The sequence below is a fragment of the Phyllostomus discolor genome, chromosome 2, assembly GCF_004126475.2.
Source record: "Phyllostomus discolor isolate MPI-MPIP mPhyDis1 chromosome 2, mPhyDis1.pri.v3, whole genome shotgun sequence".
Taxonomy (NCBI): Eukaryota; Metazoa; Chordata; class Mammalia; order Chiroptera; family Phyllostomidae; genus Phyllostomus; species Phyllostomus discolor.
Genome location: NC_040904.2, coordinates 121,006,685 through 121,028,054, shown reverse-complemented (window position 1 = coordinate 121,028,054; position 21,370 = coordinate 121,006,685). Strand labels below are relative to the sequence as shown.

At 44.3% G+C, this 21,370-nt stretch overlaps 1 protein-coding gene across 6 annotated transcripts in view; it reads left to right on the top strand.

Annotated features, from left to right (window-relative positions):
• The window catches only part of LOC114513564 (inositol-pentakisphosphate 2-kinase), a 111,884-nt gene that overhangs the window by 54,440 nt on the left and 36,074 nt on the right, over positions 1–21,370 (top strand). For 5 of the 6 annotated variants that reach the window (XR_004901446.1, XM_036018427.1, XM_036018429.1 and 2 more), the window contains 2 exons: positions 17,308–17,355; positions 19,434–19,529. Coding sequence is in view for 5 of the 6 variants with exons in the window: in XM_036018427.1 (XP_035874320.1) it covers positions 17,308–17,355; positions 19,434–19,529 (144 nt within the window). In the remaining variant the exon portion in view is untranslated. Of the gene's footprint in view, positions 1–8,702; positions 8,942–17,307; positions 17,356–19,433; positions 19,530–21,370 lie in introns of those variants that run through there. The other variant, XM_028532900.2, reaches the window with a different exon arrangement.

Genomic DNA, 21,370 nt, shown 5'->3' with positions numbered 1-21,370 from the left:
CCCCGGCCCAGTCCCACATGTTGGAGTGTTTGATTTGCACAAGCAAAGATGCCAAGACCTTCCCTGTTCCCCCAGTGTGCTCTGGGTCCTTGCACATCTTGCTTTTCATTTCAGGGGTAGAGTGGCAGCCTCCCAAGTGGACAGCATCTCAGGAGCCTGTGCAAGAAGGGGCATGTGGTGCTGAAAGGACTCCTCAACCTTCCCCTCCAATAGGGAATGTCTTCATTTCCATCATCTCCTTTACCTTCCTGTATAGCAGTTTTCACCCCCACCTCTCAGAGCTGCAAACAACAATGCCATCTTGGAGACCTTTAGTTGAATCATCCCTTTTTGGTAGCTGACTCATCCTTGCTGACAATCTCACTATGCCTCAATTTCTCCTCTATAGGTTGGGGACTGTAGTTCTTTGCTTAGAGTTTGCAATGAAGCTTCATCAAGCCATAGGTATCCAGCATGCAGCAAATGCTTAACAGATGGGTGTTGCTAATATGATTTTGCTGCCACTGTCATTATTACCAAGATCTATGATGCTAGGCCATGGAGCTGGGCCTTGGTTTCATGGGGAGTGTGATTTTAAGTCAGCTTTTTGCCAAAGCATAGTTTGCATTTAGGAAAGTATGCATACTAATGTACAGACCAGATATGCATGCAGGAAACACCTGTGTGACCAAAAAGCCACAGAGTTCCTAGTAGTGCTTCTTGGGACACATTAACGGAATGCCTCTGTCTACTGGCCCTGGCAAGGTACTAGGAGAATAGATGTGCTAACATTCTGACATCACCTGGCATGGAATTTTGGTAGGAATGGGCTGCCATCAGATTTGCCTCTGTGCTCAACTTTCAGCTGTGTCAAAACAACAGAGCTATAAGGTCTACTACGTCTTCTTATTTTGTCAGGTGTCTTGTGGGCAAGCACACTGATTCTTGTTAGTTCACCTTGGTTCATCTAGGAGCCTACCTTTGTAAGACTGGGTCCCCTGGGTGAAGTCCCCCACCCTGTGGTGGAGCTCCTTTCCCTAAGCAGGAAGAGGCAACACCTTATTTGCCCTAAATTGTTTGTGAAGGATAGCACACATATGTAAGAGTGCAAACAACTGTCCACTGGCTGGATTTTTGCAAAATGAACACACTGCAGCCACTATCCAAATGAAAAGCAAATGAGGGCAGCCCCCTCAAAGCCCTCATACTCTCTGCACCCAATCTTCCTCCCAGGGATAAGCCCCTGAGTCTGTCAATGTAGGTAACTTGTACCTATTTCTGTACTTTATATAAATGGGAGCATAAAATAGAGACCTAGAGCTTTAGTAGCTTTCACTTACCAAACCTCATTGATTGTTCACACCATTGTTGAACTGTGCATTTATAGGTGACTCACTAGATTCAATGATATAATATAAATCAGTTGAATGTAAAGGCATGGGAAAATATATTCCCTGCAAATAGTCAAAACAACAGGAACGGTTATACTAATAAAGTGAAAATTGTTGGAGACAAAGAAGGACATTATATAATGATAAGAGTCAATTCACCAAAAAGATTTAACAATTATAAACATTTACGCACCAAGCAATAGAGCCCCAAAATACAATATACAAAACTGCCGGAATTGAAGGTAGAAATAGTTCAACAATAGTTAGAGACTTCAATACCTCACCTTCAATTACAAAACAAGACAAAATATCAAGAAATAGTATTCTTCAATAGGACCCTAAACCTAGATTACTTGAACAGAACTGTAAGCCAAGCTTAACAACCAACCAACAACAGCAGAATACATCTTAAATGTGTACAGAACTTTTTCCAGGGTAGAACACACATTAAGCCACAAGTCTCAATACATTAAAGGTGACTGAAATTATACAAACATTATTGTCCACTGACAATGGAGTAAAATTAGGAATAATGTAGGAATTCACATATATATGTAAATGATAAGAAATACTTGTATTATTTTTTAATCCTTACCTGAGGACATGCTTATTGATTTTAGAGAACTGGAATGGGGGGGGGAACATTGATTGATTGCCTCTTGTACGTGCCCCGACTAGGGCCTGAACCTGCAGCCCTCTGGTTTATGAGACAGTGGTCCCACCAACTAAGCCATGGGCCAAAACAACACACTTCTTAATCATAGTGGGCCAAGGAAGACAATGAGAGGAAAGACAAACAGCTCTCAAATATATAATCTAATTTCCACCTTACGGAACTAGAAAAAGGGCAACAAACTAAGCCCAAAGCAAGCAGAGGAAATAAAGATAAGATTAGAGATGATGAAATAGGAAATGGGGGGGAGGGCACAGATCAACAGAACCACAAGTTATTTCTTTCACAAGATGAGCAAAAATGACAAGACCTTTACACACACACAAAGATGTGGCAAAATTAGAAATGAAGTTCCAGCCAAGATGGAGGCATAGGTAGAGACCCTTCGCTTTGTCACACAACCAAAAGGAGGACAACCACCCATCTGAAATCAATAAACAACCAAAAGTGCCAGAAAATCAAACTGTATGGAACTCCAACGACCAAGGAATTAAAGAAAAGATCAACCACAACAAGCGGACCAGCCAACCAACTCAGAAAAATCGCTGCAAAGCGTGGACGTTGGGGCAGGGCTGGCTGCCCAGCTCTGTGGGCTGCACAGGAGGGGCTGACTAAAAGGGACTCAGAGGTGGCTGTGGGCTATGGCTGGGCTTGCTGGCGGTAGGAGAAGCTCCCAGTCTCACAGGTGAGTCTGTTGAAAAGTGCACTAGAGATGAGCAGGCAAGCCACAGTGTTCCTTCTCTGGCTCCTAGGGTTGCCCTGCCCGGGTGAATACCTAAGGCCCCATCCCCTTACAACCTATCAGCTGCGCCAGGACAAAGAAATATGGCCCAAATGAAAGGACAGAGTAGAGCCTCAGAAAGACAGCTAAGTGAGGAGGAGATCACCAACCTATTTGACAGAGAAGTTAAAGCCCTGATAATCAACATGCTCACAGATGTGACTGAGCTTGGTCAAAAAAAATGAAAAACCAAATGAAGGATACCCAAAGTGAAATAAAGCAGAATGTTCAGCAGAAGCAACAGTGACAGGAAGGAAACCAGGACTCAGCAACGATTTGGAACAAAAGGAAAAAATAAACATCTATCCAGATCAAAATGAAGAAACAAGAATTCAAAAAAGTGAAGAGACTTACGAACCTCTGGGACAACCTGAAACATCCCAATATCCAAATTATAGGGGTGCCAAAAGGAGAAAAGGAAGACCAAGAAATTGAAAACTTATTTAACAAATAATGAAAGAAAAGTTCTCCAATCTGGCAAAGGAAATAGCCTTCCAGGGAGCCCAGAGAGTCCCAAGGAAGGTGAACCCAAAGAAGAACACATCAAGGCACATCATCAAGTTACCCAAGATTAAAGACAAGGAGAGAATCTTAAAGGCTGCAAGAGAAAAGGGAAGAGTTACCTACAGAGTTCCCATAAGGCTATCAGCTAATTTCTCAAAAGAAACCTTGCAGGCAAGATGGGGCTGGAAAGAAGTATTGTATTCGAAGTCATGAAAGACAAGGACCTACATCCAAGATTATTCTATCCAGCAAAGCTTTCATTTAGAATGGAAGGCCAGATAAAGTGCTTCCCAGATAAGGTCAAGTTAAAGGAGTTCATCATCACCAAGCCATTATTATATGAAATTTTAAAGGGACTTATGAAAGAAAAAGAAGATAAAAAATATGAACAGTAAAATGACAACAAACTCACAACTATCAACAAATGAACCTAAAAGAAAAACAACGGAAACAAAAACTAAGCAAACAACCAGAACAGGAATAGAATTAGAGAAATAGACATCACATGGAGAGATTTCAGTGGGGAGGGGAAAGGGAGGAATAGGGGGGGGAAAGGTACAGGGAAGAGGCAGCATGGTTGGTAGGCATCAGGTAGACAGGGAGAGATAAAAAATGGTATGGAAAAAAGAGGACTCAACTTACATGTACAACCGTCAACTAAGAGGGTGGGGAATGCTGGAGGGTGGGGGGGAGGGCGGAGGGTAGATAGAGGGGAAAAATTGGGAAAATTGTAATAGCATACTCAATAAAAAATATTTTTAAAAAATTAGAAATGAAAATGGGAGAAATTATTACTGAATTTACAGAAATATCAAGGATTATAAGAGGGTACTGTGAATAATTCTACACCAAAAAATTGGATAACCTAAATCCAAACTAAGCAGAAAGAAGGAAATAATAAAGATTAGAGCAGAGATAAACACAGTAAGAGAAAGTCAAGAAAATCAAAGGGAGTGTTGTCAAAAATTGACAAACCTTTAGCCAGACAAAAAATAGATGACTCAAATTACTGTAGCTGGTAATGAGAATGAGGACATTACTAATGGCTTTACATAAATAAAAATTATAACAATATTATAATGCCAACAAATTAGGTGACGTTAATGAAGTAGTAAATCACTAGAATCACACTAACTACCAAAAGTGATACCAAAGAAAATAATTCTTTTTTTAAACCCTCACCCAAGATTATGTTTATTGATTTAAGAGAGAGAGAGAGAAAGAAACACCAATGTGAGAGAGAAACATCGATTGGTTGCCTCCTGCACATGCCCTGGCTGGGGATTGAACCTGCAACCCTCCCATGGACTGGATAATCTTCCAACCAACTGAGCCACCTAGCCAGGGCCAAAGAAAATAACCTTAACAGACCTATAACAAGAAATTGAATCAGTAATAAAAAATCTAACAACAGGATTTCTGGTTTCTGGTCCAACATGTAAGGAGCTTAGAGCTCCTGACTTTGTCATAACAATAAGTAAAAAGCAGAACAAACTGAAAAATAGCTCTTCTTGATCCATCATAAACATGAGGATACAGGGTATTCCACTGCCCCCAAAATTGTGGAGACAGGTAGGTACAGAGAATTACAACTTTCCTGAACACTTATAACCAGTACCTGGGTAGGAAAACCTAAATAATAAACAGATTTCTGGAAACTCAGTGTAGACAAGTGTGAAAGCTCCAGGAGCCCTGGTAATGGAGGGAAAACCTCACACTTAAATGAGTTTTACTTCTAGGAGCTCTACCAGGTTCCCACAGTGAAGACTGGAGAAAAATCTTCTCAGGCTCCCTGCAATGCAACAGAAGGGAAAAGTGGCCATTTGAAAGAACCTACAGCATTCTGTTCTTAACCAGGCCTACTCTCAAGACAAACTACTTTACCACAGACTAATTTGTGGGGGAAGGTAAATACCTAACTCCAGACTTTTCTGGCCATACTTTACCACCTAAAGTGGTAAAGAAGAAAAAAGTGTGAAGCACAAGGACACTAAAAACCAGTTAATCACAGTCCCACAGAATGTTTCCCCTCCCCCACCTTACCATTATATTACTAAAAGTTCCCTTTCCTCAGTACATCATGTCTGGCTCTCAAGAATTTAGGCATAATAAAATGAAGGAAACTCCTCCCCCGCCCCCCCCCACCGCCTCCACACTTTGAAGACATAGAGCAAGCATTAGAACCAGACTTAAATATGGCAAGAATGTTAGAAGTACCAGGCCAGGAATTTAAAATAACTGACTGATATGTTGAGGGCAGTAATGGAAAAGAGAAAGAAAATGTAAGAACACACACAGAAAGATAGAATAATCTAAGAAAGAATGAAAAACTGGAAATTAAAAGACACTCGAAGAAATAAAGAAAGCCTGTCCTGGCCAGTGTGGCTGAGTTGGATAAGCATCATCCTACAAACCCAAAAGTCATGGGTTTGATTCCTCATCAGGGCACCTGCCGAGTTGCGGGTTCTATCCTCAGGGAGTGTGCAGGAAGCAGCAGATTGATGTTTCTCTCTCAAAGATGTTTCTCTCCCTTTATCTTTCCCTTCCCCTGTCTCCAGAGTCAATGAAAAAGAAAAAAATAATTTTTTGAAAAAGAAATAAAGCCTTTGGTTGGCTCATTAGTAAACTGGACATAGCTGAGAAAAGACTCTGAGATTGAGGATATGTCAGTAGAAAATTCCAAAACTTAAGAGAAAAAAAAACACTAAAAAATGGAAAACAATATTCAAGAACTGTGGGACAACTACAAAAGGTATAATAAGACACAAAATGGGAAAACCAGAAGAAAAAAGCGCAAAAGAAAGAATATTTGAAGGCAATAGTGACTGAGAATTTCCCAAAATTATCAGACACCAAGCCACAGATTGAAGAAGTTCAGAGAACACCAAGCAGGATAAATGCCAAAATAAAACTATACACAGGCATATGATATTCAAACTGTAGAAAATGAATCTTGAAGCCTTGGGGGCGGGGGGACGGGACACAAAGGCTTACCTATAGCAAAGCAAATAATTACATCCAACTTCTCAGCAACCAAGCAAGCAAGAAGAAAGTGGGAGTGAAATATTTAAACTGGTGAGACCAAAACAAATAAACTAGAATTCTGTATCCTATGAAATTATTCTTGAAAGGTAAAGAATAAAGACTTGCTTAGGCAAACAAATGGAAGAAATTTGTTGCCAGTAGACCTTCCTTACAATAAATGTTAAAGTTTTTCAGGGAGAAGGAAAGTTATATAGGACAGCAATTCAGATCAACATAAAGAAAGGAATAATATTAGAGAAGAAATAAAGGTAAAATAAAAACCTTTTATTGTTACTTGATCTGACAGATAACTGTTCAAAATAATAGCTATAATGGGTTTAATAATTATAGATTATGTATAAGTGAAGTGAATGAGAGCAATGATACAACAGGAGAGAATTAAGAATATTTTGTTACATGTTACTTGCATTATTTGTGAAGTGGTATAGTGTCATTTGAGAGTGGACTTGGTTAGATGTAAATGTATTTTAGAAACTAGGACAACCACTAAAAAAAGTTTTTTTAAAAGACATAATTGATATGCCAAGAAAGGGAGAACACAAAAATAGGAAGAACAGAGCAATAATCACTTTAAACATAGTGGTTTAAATACATCAATTAAAAGACACTGACAGAATGCACCAATAATAAAGACCTAACTATATTATATGTTGTCTCCAAAAAAACCACTTTAAATAAAAGACATATAACTTAAAAGTGAAGGGATGGAGAAAGATATACCATGCTAACACTAATGAAAAGAAAGTGGGTGGTAGCTATATTTCAGTTATAACAAACTTCAGAGCAAGGATAGTTTTCAGGGATAAAGAGAGGTATTACATAATGATAAAGGGGTCAATTTTCCAAGAAGATATAACAGTCCTTAATGTGTGTGCACCTAACAGCAAAGCCTATCAGCAAAAACTGGTAGAACTGCAAGGAGAAACAGATGAATCACTATTTTAGTTAGAGACCTGAACAACTTTCTATTAGAAATGGACAGATCCAACAGTGAGAAAATCAGCGAGGGCATTTTTGAACTCAACAACACTATCAATCAATTGGATATAATTGACAACTGCAGACTATTCAACAACAGAATACAATTCTCATGCTCACATGGAACATTTCCCAAGATGGACCACATTCTGGGCCCTACAATACACACGGGCAAACTTAAAAAAATAGATATCATACAATGTCTGCTCTCAGACCACAGTGGAGTTTAACTAGAAATCAGTAACAGAAGGACAAAATCCCAAGTAGTTGTAGATTAAATAATACACTAATAAATAACACGTTTGAAAGAAATAACAAATTTAAAAATAATTTGAAGTAAATGAAAGCTAAAATGAAAATACACCTTACCAAAATTAGTAGTATGCATTAAAGCAGTGTTTTGAGGGGAATTTGTAGCACCACGTATATAGGAAAAACAAAGGATCTAAAGCCAATAATCTAAGGTTCCACTTTAGGAGAGTAGAAAAAGAAGAGCACTTGAAGTCCAAAGTAAGGAGAAGGAAATATAATAATTAGAGCAGACTCAATGAAATTGTAAATAAGAAATCAATAAAAAATATTATTAGGTAAAAGCTGATTGCTTGAAAAGATCAGTAAAACCGATTCTCTAACCAGGCTAAGGAAAAAGAGGATAAGTTACTAATGTAAGAAATAAAAGGGGACATCACTACAGATCCCTGGACATCAGAAGGTTAATAGAGGAAAATTACAAATAATTATGCCCACAAAATTAGTAACCTTCCAAAAATAGCACTGAGCCTAGATGGGTTCGTTGGTAAATTCTACCAAACATTTAAGGAACAGATTATATCAATTATCTGTAGTCTCTTCCGGAAGATAAAAGCAGGGAAAATACTGACTTCAAGATTACTATAAAGCTACAATAATCACGATGGTGGGGTGAGGGCAAAAAAAAAAACAAAAACAACATCAATGGATCAATAGAGAACGATACCGTAACCACTAGACATATTCAGGCAAAAAGTGAGTCCAGACGCAGACCTTACACTCCACCACCCGGGGAGCCTGGATTTCGTCTCCCCAGAGGCTGTCTACCTCCAGACCACCTGGACCACTCCACCAGCGCTATGCTTGACTGCTTGCTTTCCGCCCCAGCAATCCAAAACGCAAGCGCAGGCTCCTCACTCTTCCCTCTCTTCCGGTGCCGGGGCGTAAACGTCACTTCCGCTTCTCAGGACTTCCCAACTAAAGGAGACACTATGCCAGCACCTAAGATGATCGTCAGTCCTTTTGTCGTTGTGGTCAATGGAGGAGAAGCGGACTCAAGCCCGGAAGTTGCCCGGGTCCGCAATGGCAGCTGCGGGGGCGTGGCTTCCGGTGGCAAGCGCCTGCGAGTCAGGGTTGGCCGGGTCTGGCGTAGGCGGTGGCTGACAGGAGCTCCTCCGGAGACGACGGCGCGGACGGTGCCCAGGGGGACTGGCGACCCCCAGCTCGCGGTCTTACCAGGCGCGAGGGCCGCACTGGGGGATGGACAAGGGCAAGATGGACGAGAATGAATGGGGGTACCACGGCGAGGGCAACAAGAGCCTGGTTGTGGCCCACACGCAGGTGAGCGACAGATTGTCGGCTTGGTCCGGGACCCTCACCTTGCCCCGAGTCGTTTCCGCACCCCTCAGTGCAGATCAGTTTTGTGTCCTCCCAGACCACCACCACCCCCCCATCCCGGGTCGTTTCCGCGTCTCCTAGTGTCTCCCCAGGTTAGTTCCGCGTCCCCACAGAGTGTCCTAGGCTTCCCCCGGATCAGTTCTGCGTCCCCACATTGTCACCCCCTCTCTCCCGGTCTGTTCCGTCTCTCCCCAGGGTTACTCCCTTCTCGCGGAGTGAATTCCTCGTTACCCCAGGGTCACCACTCCTCTGTTCAGTTCCTTGTCCCCCAGGCTCCCACCCTGGTCTGTGCCCTCTCGGATTGTCCAGCTGCTGTAGGGCAGAGGTTGCGCTGGGAAGTCGCCGGCCGGGATGGAGGGTCCCTGCAGATCTGCAGGAAGGAGTGAGTGCCCGGGATGCTCAGCACCGAGGGAATTCGGTCTCTGAGACTCCAGAATTCCGTTTCTGCCGCCGCTGCTGCTGCTCTTGATAACAATGGAGCATTGCCCGTAGGTGGTTTTGAAGAATTGAGTTTCCCTTTCTTAATTCCCCTGTTCTTTCTCTTTCTTCCCTTTCTTAAGTGAGGGTGAGAATTTCAGAAAGTGCTATAAGGACTCCCAGGGAGATGATTCCAGAAAGAGTAGCTTGTGGATTTCTGTGGAAGCCCTGATCTCTTTGACACCTCGCAGTCTGATAAAAGTGACAGGAATGTGGTGGGCTTGGGGGAGGGGTTAAGAGCATGGGAGTTGAGTCATACAGATCAGGGCAGAATCCCAGTTCTGCCACTGCCTGGTGCAGGCTCCATTTTTGTATCTGTAAAGGGAACTAGTAACAGGACCCCCTTTGTGGAATTGCTAGATAGATGAGGTGAGCAGGAGCTGGACAGATTATACCTGGCAAGTGAGGTTAAGAGCCCTGACCCAGTTCAAGAGCTCCTGTGGGATGGTGCAGGCCTTGGGTGGTGCCATGCTGTGCCATTCCAGTGCTGGGTGTGCTGGGTCAGCTGTAGGGTAAGTTGTAGTCACCTAGGTGGCCCCCGTGTTCTACCTTTGCATATTATTAACCTTTAGCAGTCAGAAAACTTAAGAACTGAGACCACAGGCTTTGCTCAAGATCTTTGGATGAATTAGTGATGGACAAGGCTTAACCTGAAACCATTCTTTTCTGTGTAGTCTGATGGACCCCGTTGTGTTTTAAGATCAGGTGAAGCATGAGATGTTCCAGCATGAGTCCCTTTTGTTGTTGGGCTATTGTAGTTGTAAGAAAATGTTCCTACCAAGCAAAAGTACTGAGTAAGAAAAGACTGTGCCCTTTGGGTATGGGAAAGCCTTTGTACTTTGCCTGGGCCATGAGCACCAAGAGGAGGAGAGAGTCCTGGAAGATGGCCTTTCAAATCTATGTTGCGCCCAAGGAGAGAATGTGTGTGCAAGTGGGATAGAGAGAAGGTGGACGACTGAACACAAGGATTCCTTTGCCTGCAGGTGGACTCCCCAGACCCACCTCCTTTATTCCAAGGTAGAGACTGCCTTCACTAGTTTTTTTTCCAGATCAGGACACAGTCACTCTCTTGGAAGGGGCATCATTTACTTTCAAATTGAAAGGTCCCTATGAAGTGACTAGTCCGTACTCTATACTATCCAGCTTCAGAACACTGCATGCCTTCAGGCAGCCAGTCCTGGGGCCTGGCATCTTCACTGAAGGAACATGAGAGACAGACAGCCTTCCAAGCTGGTGTGTCAGGAGCTTTGAGGAGCATAGGACTTGTAAAATGGAGCCTTGAGATGGAAGAGCTAAGTGCAGGCTGTGGCCTGGGAGTGTGCTCAGGGCTGAGCAGTAAGAAAGAACAGTGTGAGACCCTGATGACCGACCATTTCCTGGCAGGTTACTGTCAGCTTCCCCATGGCCCCTTTAGGCATCCTGTGCGTGTCACCCTCAACCCTGATGCTCAACACCCTTGGGTCCAGCAATGCAGTTTAACCCTTTCCCAGGCACTAGCCCATAGTCCAGGGGCTGACCTTCTTAGGTGCTCTAAGGCTGTGGCCAGCTTGGCACTGTGCCCCAGTGGGTGCCTCTCCAGGCACTGACCTCATGAAAAGTATTGGGCAAGGGCATTTCCCCTGTGGCAAATCGAGGGTGCTGTCACTTGTTTTAGTGGCCAAATCATACTGCTGCTCACTCTGAGCTGTGCTTAGTGAAGCCTAGGGCTGCTTTCTTGGATGCTGCTAGGATTTCTGTCTGTGTGGTGTCATTGGCTTTCGTATCTGCGGCTTATCCTTCTTCACCTTTGTCTTGTTGGCTTGGCTCAGTGTCCTGTCCTATGAAGGTCACTGTAAGTCAGGTTTGTAATTTGATCTCTTAAGTGTTCTCCAGTGGTGGGAGTCTGCAGGGGCAGGCCAGGCTGAGAGTCATCAATAGGCCTTGAGCTGCCCTCCAGCTGACCTGTGGGGTGCAGGGCAAACAGTGGCTCCTTCCCTTCATCACTCTAAGCTGTTGTGACAGAGATAACATGGAAGACCTGCCAACAAAGATCACTTATCAAAAACACGAAGGAAACTGCTCACATCTCTTCTTTTAGGTTTTATACCCTGTCTAAGGTTCCTTGGGGTTGGTGTTTCTGATGCCCTGTGGTGTTTGTCTGGGTCCTGAAGATGTGAAGTTCCAGTAGTTGGGGGCCACCTGACTGTTTTCCTTCTTGTTTTGCATTTCATTTTAGGATTTGTGGTTTGTACATCATGTATATGTTGGAAGCAAGTAAGAGTTATTATGTTCTGGGTTTGTTTGTTTTTTTTTTTAATCATCTTAATTCTTTTTAAAATATTTATTTATTTTTAGATAGACAGGAAGGGAAAGAGAAAGGGAGGGAGAGAAACATCAATATGTGGTTGCCTATCACGCACCCTCAACTGGGGACCTGGCCCACAACCCAGGCATGTGCCAGCGACCCTTTGGTTCTCAGGCTGGCATTCAATCCATTGAGCCACACCAGCCAGGGCTATTTTTTTTTAATATGACTTTTACCAAGTCCTGGGCCCCTCCCTGGTTTAATTTTCTCCTCAATCTAGTTGAACCAGTCTTTTTGTTGCCTCTAATATTATTTTAAACAACTAATTGATTCTGTATTTAAAATTTTTAATATTATCCATCCAAGTTGATACAGCTGATGTTTCTTTGTTGCTAAGATCTCATAGAAGAGCTCTGCGTCTCTTTATTCCCAGGATCACCTGCAGTTGAATAGCTAGGATTTGTTATTTCCCAACTGAGTTTTCTTTAGTGGTTTCCAGTCCTGGCAAGTGCTGAGTGCTGCCTTCCTAGTATGCAAGGGTCTACCTGCTAGGCCTGGTCTCCAAAGGTGCCATTGGCTCCCCTTCCTCCTCCTTGGTCCGAAGTGGCCCCCTTTTATCAGTAAGGTAAGGAAGATTTCTGTGTTTGCAGTGGAAGGACAAGACTGCATCTCCAGATCCCCCACTGCCATGTGGTATGTGTTTGTATACCTGCTCCATGACCCACATGTGGCTTGGGAGAGTCTGGAGCCTTGATAGCTCTTCAGAGACTCACTGTACATTTCATGCACTTTAGTTTACTTCTACAAATCATCTGCTTCTCCTCTGGCTGTCACATTGTTCATCCCTTCAGGGACTACCCAAGCTTCTCTTCTGCTTCAGCCCAAGTATCCTTTCACATGTCACCTGGGCTTATAGCTCCACTGTCCCATCCCCACCTCATTGGTTCTGCCTGCATCTCCTTCAGCTGTACAGCAGATGTAGGTGCAGATTGGGTTACCAAAGCTTTGAGAAGGAAAGGGTCCTGCCTTCTGGCCTGCGTGGGGAACCTTGGGCTTCCCTCTGTGAGACATCTTGTCTAACTCATTTGTTTTGTCTGAAGCTATCCATCCATCACCAAGTCCCACCCCTTGTGCCACCCCTCGTCCCCCAATCCCACTATGAACCCTGGGGTGTGCTTCTGGTTGTGTCACCAAATGCAAGGGACTTTCCCAGGTTATTATTTCACAGGTATTCTGATAGATAAGCTAGGCTGGGACCAGTGGGTTGACTGTAGAAGGCAGCCATAATGAGAAGCATCCTGAGCCATTTCAGATGTTCAGGGCAGCACCTAAAGTGTGCCATTCCTTCTGCTGTTGTGTTCGTCTCTTTCTCCCTTTCCCTTGAAAGTTCTCTGATCTTTGATTCCTTGGGGAATCTTCTCAGGCCCCTGTTCTGGGTCATTTCATCATCCTAATGGAAGGTTAGGCTTGTTCTGCAGCAGCAAGGTTGTGAGACTACCAGTGCAGGGGTGCCCGCAGGTTATGGGTGGCCTTCCCATTGGTCTTTGCCAGGAGGCCCTGAAGCCTTTAATTCCACCCACAGGTTCCCTTTTTCTGGCTTCAGGTAGCCAGGTATCCCTTTTAATATATTGGCTTTTGTGGTCTTTTATTTTTACTGAATGCCAGCTATGGTGTCCTCCTTCTGTTCCAGAAAATATAGACTATTAGAAGAAAGTAAAAAGCACCCAATATTTCCACAGTAAGAAAATAATTTTTGTTAACACACTGGTGAACTTCCTTTCATCTTATGATTTCATTGGGTACTTAAGAATCCTATGTGCCTATGATTGTTTTCTGCTTTTTCACTCCACCTTACAGCCTAGATATGTAGAAAAGCCTTCACGTGCATCTCCAGGGCTGTAGAGCACTCAAGTGGCCAGAATCCCTGATTGTGTGCTGTCAGATATTCTCTAGGTTGTGCTTTTAGAGCTATTTCCAGCCATTTGCCAAACATCTTGGTGTTTTGATGACTTGATGGGTTCTCAGAGTGGATCAGAGGCACCTCTCTTGGGCACACCCCCTCCCCATGACACCTTGCAGTGCTGAACGCTTTTTGCTGCTTTTATTAAGTAACAAGTTGTACCCTTAACTCTGTATGTTTTGAGGTTATTTAATGTATATGTGTTTATATGTTTCATTCCTGCATTCAGTGTCTTTTTCAGCTTATTAAAATAACTGATTCTCATCTAGTGTTCTGAGGTATAAACAAGAGTGCCTTGCTTCCCTGTCCTGCTGTGGAGAAGAGTAGCCTAGCCCAGGCTGTGCGGAAACCCTCATTAAGCTCCTGTCCTCTTAATCTCATGTCTTTCTCTTCACTTTCTTAGTATTTTGTCCTAGACATGAATAAGGAGGTACATTTTAAACATCTGCTTTCAGATATTCGTGTAAAAAGGAAAGTAGTTTCCTTCACAGCTGGTTAAGATCTGGTGAGATGACATAATACTGGCGCTTACTGGGCAGTGCCGGCTCCTTCCTGGGCATCTCCCTATGGGTTTCTGAGGCAGTCCTGTCCTATTGCTATAGGTGGCCCTTGGACTAATGGTGTCTTTCTGCCAATCAGGACTGGTAAGGTTGATTTCTCACCTTTCTCTGCCGTCCCTCTGAATGGGTGTTGCTGGCTCCACAGCTGGCATGTCCTGGGGCCACCAGCCTAGCCCAGTCAGGCCCTCACCAGGAATAGGTGGTGCTTGCCATCCAGAATAGACATACCAACTGAGTGCTTGTGTTTGTGGGGTTTAGCTCTCAGGCTGACACTCAGCTCCCTGGGGACAATAGTGGTTTCTGGTGAAAGTTTTTGGATAATAAATGGGTCAGAAGAGAATGCAGTTTTCCTGAAGTACATTCAATATGACACTCAGAATTTCTGGATAGATCTTGAACAGAATGGTAGAGTCCAAGCGAGTAGTTAATGCACTTTTGGGGACTAGGTTTCTGGAGAGTTGCCTCAAATTAGTGTTTCTGCATATTACCTTCTGTTTTTCCTTGAATTCTGATGGAATTGTAATTCCATGGAAATGAACCTTGGCTGGTTGATGGCCATGATTGAGTGTTGACATGTGCCTGGACGTGGGAGGAGATACTGACACCGGTATGCTGGTGACCTTGGCATCCCTCAAGTCTGGGCTTGGGGCCCAAGCCTGTGACAGGTGTCCCAGGTTTTGAGAGGTCATGTGTTTTCTCTGAGTTGGGCAGGAGGTACTAGAAGGGGCTGTCGTGTAGGCAGAAGGTTCTGGTGTCCATGGGGCATTCCTTGCTCTCAAACACATTTTGGTTTAGAAAGCTATACTTTGAGCCTCTTCAATCACCTCCCCAGGTTGCAGGGCTCCTTTGTCTTCCTCCTCCTGTTGCTCATGACTTCTCCCTGGGCTCAGGCCAGCTCCCTGACTTCAGCCCTCTGCTGTGTGTGTGCAGGACTGGTTTCCAAAGTCATCCAAATGGAGTGAGTCTGCCTGGTTACTGAGAGTCCACAGTGTCTCCACGTTATTTCCTTGGAGAATGGCAGCCTCAAAGGTTGTACTTCTTTAAAAAGTTATTTTTTCATTCTTGTATATTATATGAACATTATAAAAATTGGGAAACCCAAGTTATAAATAAGCAAAACTTAAAAAGAAATTGTTGCCCTGGTTGGTGTGGCTCAGTTGGTTGGAGCATCATCCTGTGCACTGAAAGGTTGTGGGTTTGATTCTCAGTCAGGACACCTGCTTGGGTTGTTAGTTTGGTCCCTGATTGGAGCACATATGGAGGTAGCTAGTCAATGTTTCTCTGTCACATGGATGTGTCTCTTTCTCTCCCTTCCTCTTTCTCGTGTGTGTGTGTGTGTGTGTGTGTGTATCTTTAGAAGTCCTCAAAAGATAAATGATAAAGAGGTCAGTGCTTTAAAAAAATTATCCCAATTGTTGCTACCTGGAGATGCTGTTAACTGCTGAAGGCCTTTCAGGTGTTTTATACAAATGGAGTGTACACATACCAAATTTAAACATTTCTATTTTACATACTTTTAAGAATGCAGTGTAGCAAGCCTATATAACAGTGCTGTGATTATAAGTGTATCTATAGTTTGATTATTACAAAATTACATGGATCCATAATCCAGACCCTTCTATAACCTTTCTCAGGGACCTTCCCATGCCTGAGGGGTGATCACCAACTTTGTCTTACCTATTTTTGAACATCACAGAAACAGAATTGTACCTGTACATTATTCTAATAAATATGAGATCTGTCCAGAAGGTATCCAGTCATGCAATATGGAAAATATATTTATTGAAGAAGACGCAAGCTTCAAGAAACATTGTACCTAGGACAATGTTGCCTCAGTCCCCTTCAAAGTAGGCACCTTGGGACCTCACACAGTTCTGCTGATCACCATCAGCTGCCCTGTCATATTTTCCTGAATCTCATCAATGGTCTGACATCTCTTTCCTTTCAAAGGTGATGTTAATTTTGGGAAAATACAGAGTTTGCAGGGTGCCAGATCTGGATTATATGGGGAGCTGAGTCACCTGGGTGATTTGATGTTTTGCTAAAAAAAACTCTTCATGAGATGTGATCCATGAGCAGGCACATTGTTGTGATGAAGTTGCCAGTCACCAGTTGCTCATAGCTGCAGCCTTCTGAATCATCTGAATAGTTTCTGTGGAGGAATGTTCAAGCTTAATGCAAAATTTGATGCAGATTCATAGCTCTACTCACTTAGCTATTTTGAATGCGATGGCCACAGTACACGTGCTCACTCAATGGCATCTTCTGCCCCCACTGACTAGTACAGTGAAGTCATCATTATTCATGGATGTGCATTCCAGTCCACTCTCCTTGGCTGCCAGGTTACATCAAGGTCACAGAGACCATTCTTGTTATATTAACAAATGCTTGAATTTTTCTGGACAGACTTCATCTCATATACACACACATACACACATAATAATATATGCATATTTATACATACGCATACATATACACACTCACATACATGCACGTGTGTAATTATATATTTATAAAAATGGGCTTATTCTATAAGCCCTATTCTGTGACCTTTTTCTTCTGTATTTGTAAATACAGAGCTTCCTATTTTCTTATCAGTGATAGCATGGTATTCCATGGTCTGGGAGTATCCCCCTGTATTTAACTATCTCAATACTGATGGACATTTAGGTTGTTTACATTTTATTTAGAATTATAAACAGTACTTTTATATGAGTAGCTAAAATCTTTTGCACATCCTTAAATATTTCCTTAAGATAAACTCCAGGAAGTGCACTGGCTAGGTCAGAGGGCACAGGTTTTCCTGGTTTCCCTGTGGCCCCAGTGTGTCCTCTGGTGTGTGACACAGTGCTGGGCCCCTCCCTGTGGGCACTAGGTATTCCAGGCCAACAGGCTGTCTATGGAGTTTGCAACCTCCAAGCTACTAAGGACAGCCCCCAAGCTGCCCCAGCCCCTTCTCCACAGCCATTCACCCTTTTTTCTGGGCTTTGGACTGGTACTAATCAGACTTTGTTTTATCTTCCAATAGCGTTGTGTGGTACTGCGTTTTCTGAAGTTTCCTCCCAACAGGAAGAAGGTAAGGTCTGTGCAGTTTGACACCCAGTCATTGAAACAATTACTTAAGAAAACATTGGTTTTATTTCTGATGTAGAAGCATTAATGCTAACTGTAGAAATTTAAAGATGACACAACCATTCAATGCAGAAAGTGGTGTGTCCCTTATTCCTGCAGGACCCAGTGCTTTGATTTGCTGATGTCACTGTGGGTTTCTATGGTGAGACCCTGGGTGCTAAGCTAGGGGTCACCCTGTTCAGTTCCATGAGCCCTCCTGGTTGGCCAGGCCCCCCAAGACCAGGTCTTAGTTTTCCTGTGGTGATTTCCTTATACCCTGCTGCCTCTTGGAATCGTATGTATGAGAATAAAGCCTGTGATGCTGCTGGGTAGACAACGTTACAAGTCACAACAGGCAGTTCAGATGGAGCGTGGGTTTCTGTTTGCTGAGTCACTTTCAGAAAGCTGTTGCTGTTCGGTAGCACACTGGCTGAGCACTGAGTTGCAGTGTCTGTCTCCCTGGAGTGGGATATCACTCTAGTATTTATCTAAATCTCAGTAGTTGTAGGGGTCAGTAAAGAGAGCCTTCTGGAGCCCTTTTTTGTGGTCCTGGGGGTGAGGGAGGGAAGCACAGAAGTTGGTGTGAGCTCTGCTCCAAAGCATAAGCTCTTACCTTAAAAAGGGGAGCAAAGGCAGGAGCAGGGTTGGGAGGCTCACAGTCCTCATAGGGGGGACAGGGCAGGGGTGGTTGGGTGGTGAATGAAAATTGGGCAGAAGATTAGGATATAGGAGAGGTACATCACTGCTTCATTTGAGTTAGGAGAGACAGCCAGAAAGGGAGGGGAGGTGACTGCTTATGGGCACTGGTGGTAGCCAACGGTGGAAGTGAAGGGCACACTCAGGGGTTAGCTGTGTAGAAAGAGAAGAGGTCTGTGGGAGAAAGCAAGGAGGGTGCTTCCATGTGATCTGGGGATGGTTTGGTCAGTGCAGAGAAGGATGGCAAAAGATGGGAGGGCACAAGTGGAGGGACGCCTTCTCAGCTGCTAAAGAGAACTATACGGGGTGTTGTGTTTCTGTGGAATCCAAGTGGAAACTAGAACCATCTGAGAAGCTGCCTCTAACTCCCTCCTTCCCCACGCAGCATCTGCAGAGCCCAGACTCAGTGAAGGGCCAGTGTTCCCTAGATGTCTCTGTCAGCTTTTCCTGTTTTGATTTATTGAGGCATTGTCTTCCAAGGCAACAATTTGCCTTTATTTATTATATAAATGGCATGGTGTGATACCAGCTGCATTACCAGTGGGAAATCATGTGGTAATTCTACCTTTAAGAAGAGCTTTTTGTTAGAAGCTCAGTGGCCACAGCTGTATGGAGCCACCAGGTGTGTTCTGGGCTTTTCTGTCGGGCTTCGTTCTCATGCAGTCTCACTGCACATGCCACAGGACGTTGGCTGTGGTCTGCACCTGTTACAGGTGCAGACAGCAGGTCAGTACAGGGCCTTTGTAGAGTTCAGGCCATGTGTCAAGCACCTCCTGACTTGTATGTAATGAGAAGGACCCTCTTGTCCCTTGGAGAGACCTGTGACAGACCATTTGAACTTGTTGTCTCAGGTCAGAGGGAGGGACACAGGGCTGATTTTCTGTCTCACCCAAATCTTCACAGCTTGTTGGGTCCTTAAGAATATCGGATTTGGTATACAACATTTTATTCTCTATTTAGAAGCTGAAGAATAAAATCTAAATACCCAGTGATTTTTGGACAAGAGAGATTTTCAAAGTCCAGTTCCTTGGGAGGTGTGCACGGGCTGCTGGTGGATCCCCAACAGTTCCTGGTGGGGTAGGGGGTGGGCACAGGTGTGGGCCACATGGGCCTGGGTAGAAGGTGGAGGTGGGTCTGGGGGACCGAGGGCACAGAAGCTCTAGTGAGTCCAGCAGTCTCTGTGGTGAGGTTTACCTTCCTCCAAGTCCAGGGCCACCATCTTCTGTTTGTGGCCACAAACATGGCAGCCCTGCATGTAAGGGGCTCTTCATGGTGTCAGGGTCCACTCCTTCCATACTTCCTTGGTGGTCTTGGTTGCTAAGGTGTGCCTGTTATTCTTTTTTACAGACCTCAGAAGAAATATTTCAGCATCTACAGAACATAGTAGACTTTGGCAAAAATGTCATGAAGGAGTTTTTGGGAGAGAACTACGTTCATTGTGGGGTAAGTGATTTTTATTTATGTAGTCTACAATCATTGGAAAGATCTGTATCAATAATACCAACTTCTCAATTATAGTTTGTAACTTTGTGTTTGATGAAAACTACTCATATTAATGACAGAGTTTCCAAGTGTTTGGTTTTTCTCATTTGCTGCATTGAGAGGTAGCAGTGTAGATAGTATTTTCCCAATTTCGACCAGAAAAGCCTGAGGTTCAAAGAGACCAAGTGAAACTCCTGCTTGCCGGGATACCCAGTCTCCTCCACTCTGCCTTCATGTAGACATTCAGCTTAGTGAGGCCTCTGGAGTGAGGTCCAGACAGCATCCCTGGTCCCAGTGCATGTGGGCAGTCTTCACTGCTGGCTCTCTCTGGTCTTGGTACCTGAGAGGAGTGCCTATCACAGGCGAGGTCTGCAGCTTGGATAGTTGGGGAGAGGCAGTGCAGGGAGTCACAGTGGCTATTATCTACACCTGGGACGGCTAGACTTCTGCTGGGCTTGTCTTAGATTAGAGCCTTGCTCTGACCAGTAGGTTTGTCACTTTGAACACAGAGCACAATGCTTCTGTTTTGCAAATGCTGTACCTTGTGTCCATTCTGAAAAAAAAATGACACTAAAAGGAGATCAAGGGAAAGGTTTTTTTTTGAAGCATAAGGGTTGCTTGGTAAAGTAGAATTTAAATGGCTCTAACAGCAAAACATCCTCCAAGAAGGGCCCTTTGACAAGCTTAGGATGTACTGTGGGTGGTGCTGCTGGGCACCGTCAGGGCTGCAGTTTCAGCTGAAGGCATCAGACCCCTTTCCAGGGCAGCCCAACCATGCAGCAGGCAGGCTAGGCTCACTGCAGGGCTCTGAGTACCCTTGAGACAGCCCTGATTCCCCCAGCACTCGATCTGAGAAATGACCTGGACCAGAGTTGCATCTGTCATTTCCACAGTATGTGGTGGCTTTACAGGCCAGACCCAGGCAGTGTGGGAGGGACTACACTGTCACTAAAGTCATTTGGCCATCCTTGGTGCTGGCACTACACTCAGTGAGGTCTTTAGCTGTTCAGTTGAACTGTGAGAGCCTCGTGTCTCTGAACCACCTGCTCTGGGTGTTGCCTGATTCTTGGCCAGGATGGTATCTGAGTGAATGCGAGTATGCCGTTACATATTTCTCCTTGAGGAAATGTCCCCACTTGGCTCGTCTGGCCAAGTGGGAGCTTTTCTCTCTATCATAGCAGCAGGGGCTCTAGACCTTTCTCCTGAAAGGGTCACAGTGAGGAAGATTGGTGGGAGCTTGGGTCAGGCAAGGATTGCCTGGCAAGTGGGAGCAGCATCAAGATGTTTCCCTGGGCGCAGGGCATACATGCCCTGGTTCCAGGTTTGGTTCTTTTTGTCCACAGTGGATGGGGCTCTGCGCATGTAAGGTGAGCCACAAGGTCACATTCTGGGAATATTCACCCCATTGACATGCCTTCTCGATATGAAGACAACACCAAAGTGAATACAGCCTGCTTTTCCTCCATGTGGATGTGATGTGTCCAGGGGGCTGCCACTGAGGCCCTGGCATGGTTGGAATGTGGCATACAGAGCACATCTCTGATCTGCATAGGACTACACACAGGCAAAACTAGTATGTATAAATGCCACTGTTTTCTCTGACCACTGACATGAAGTAGGGCAAATTGGACCCCAGGCGAGCATTTCCCTTCTCTGTATCCTGGGATGAGATAACAGACCAGCCCAGTGGTAAGAGCAGGAGGCCCCGACAGAGTCATAGACACACCTCTCGTGCCCATGCTGCCTCTGGGCCTGCCTAGCTGGTTTGGGGACTAATCCAGTCCAATCTCCATGTGAGCTGG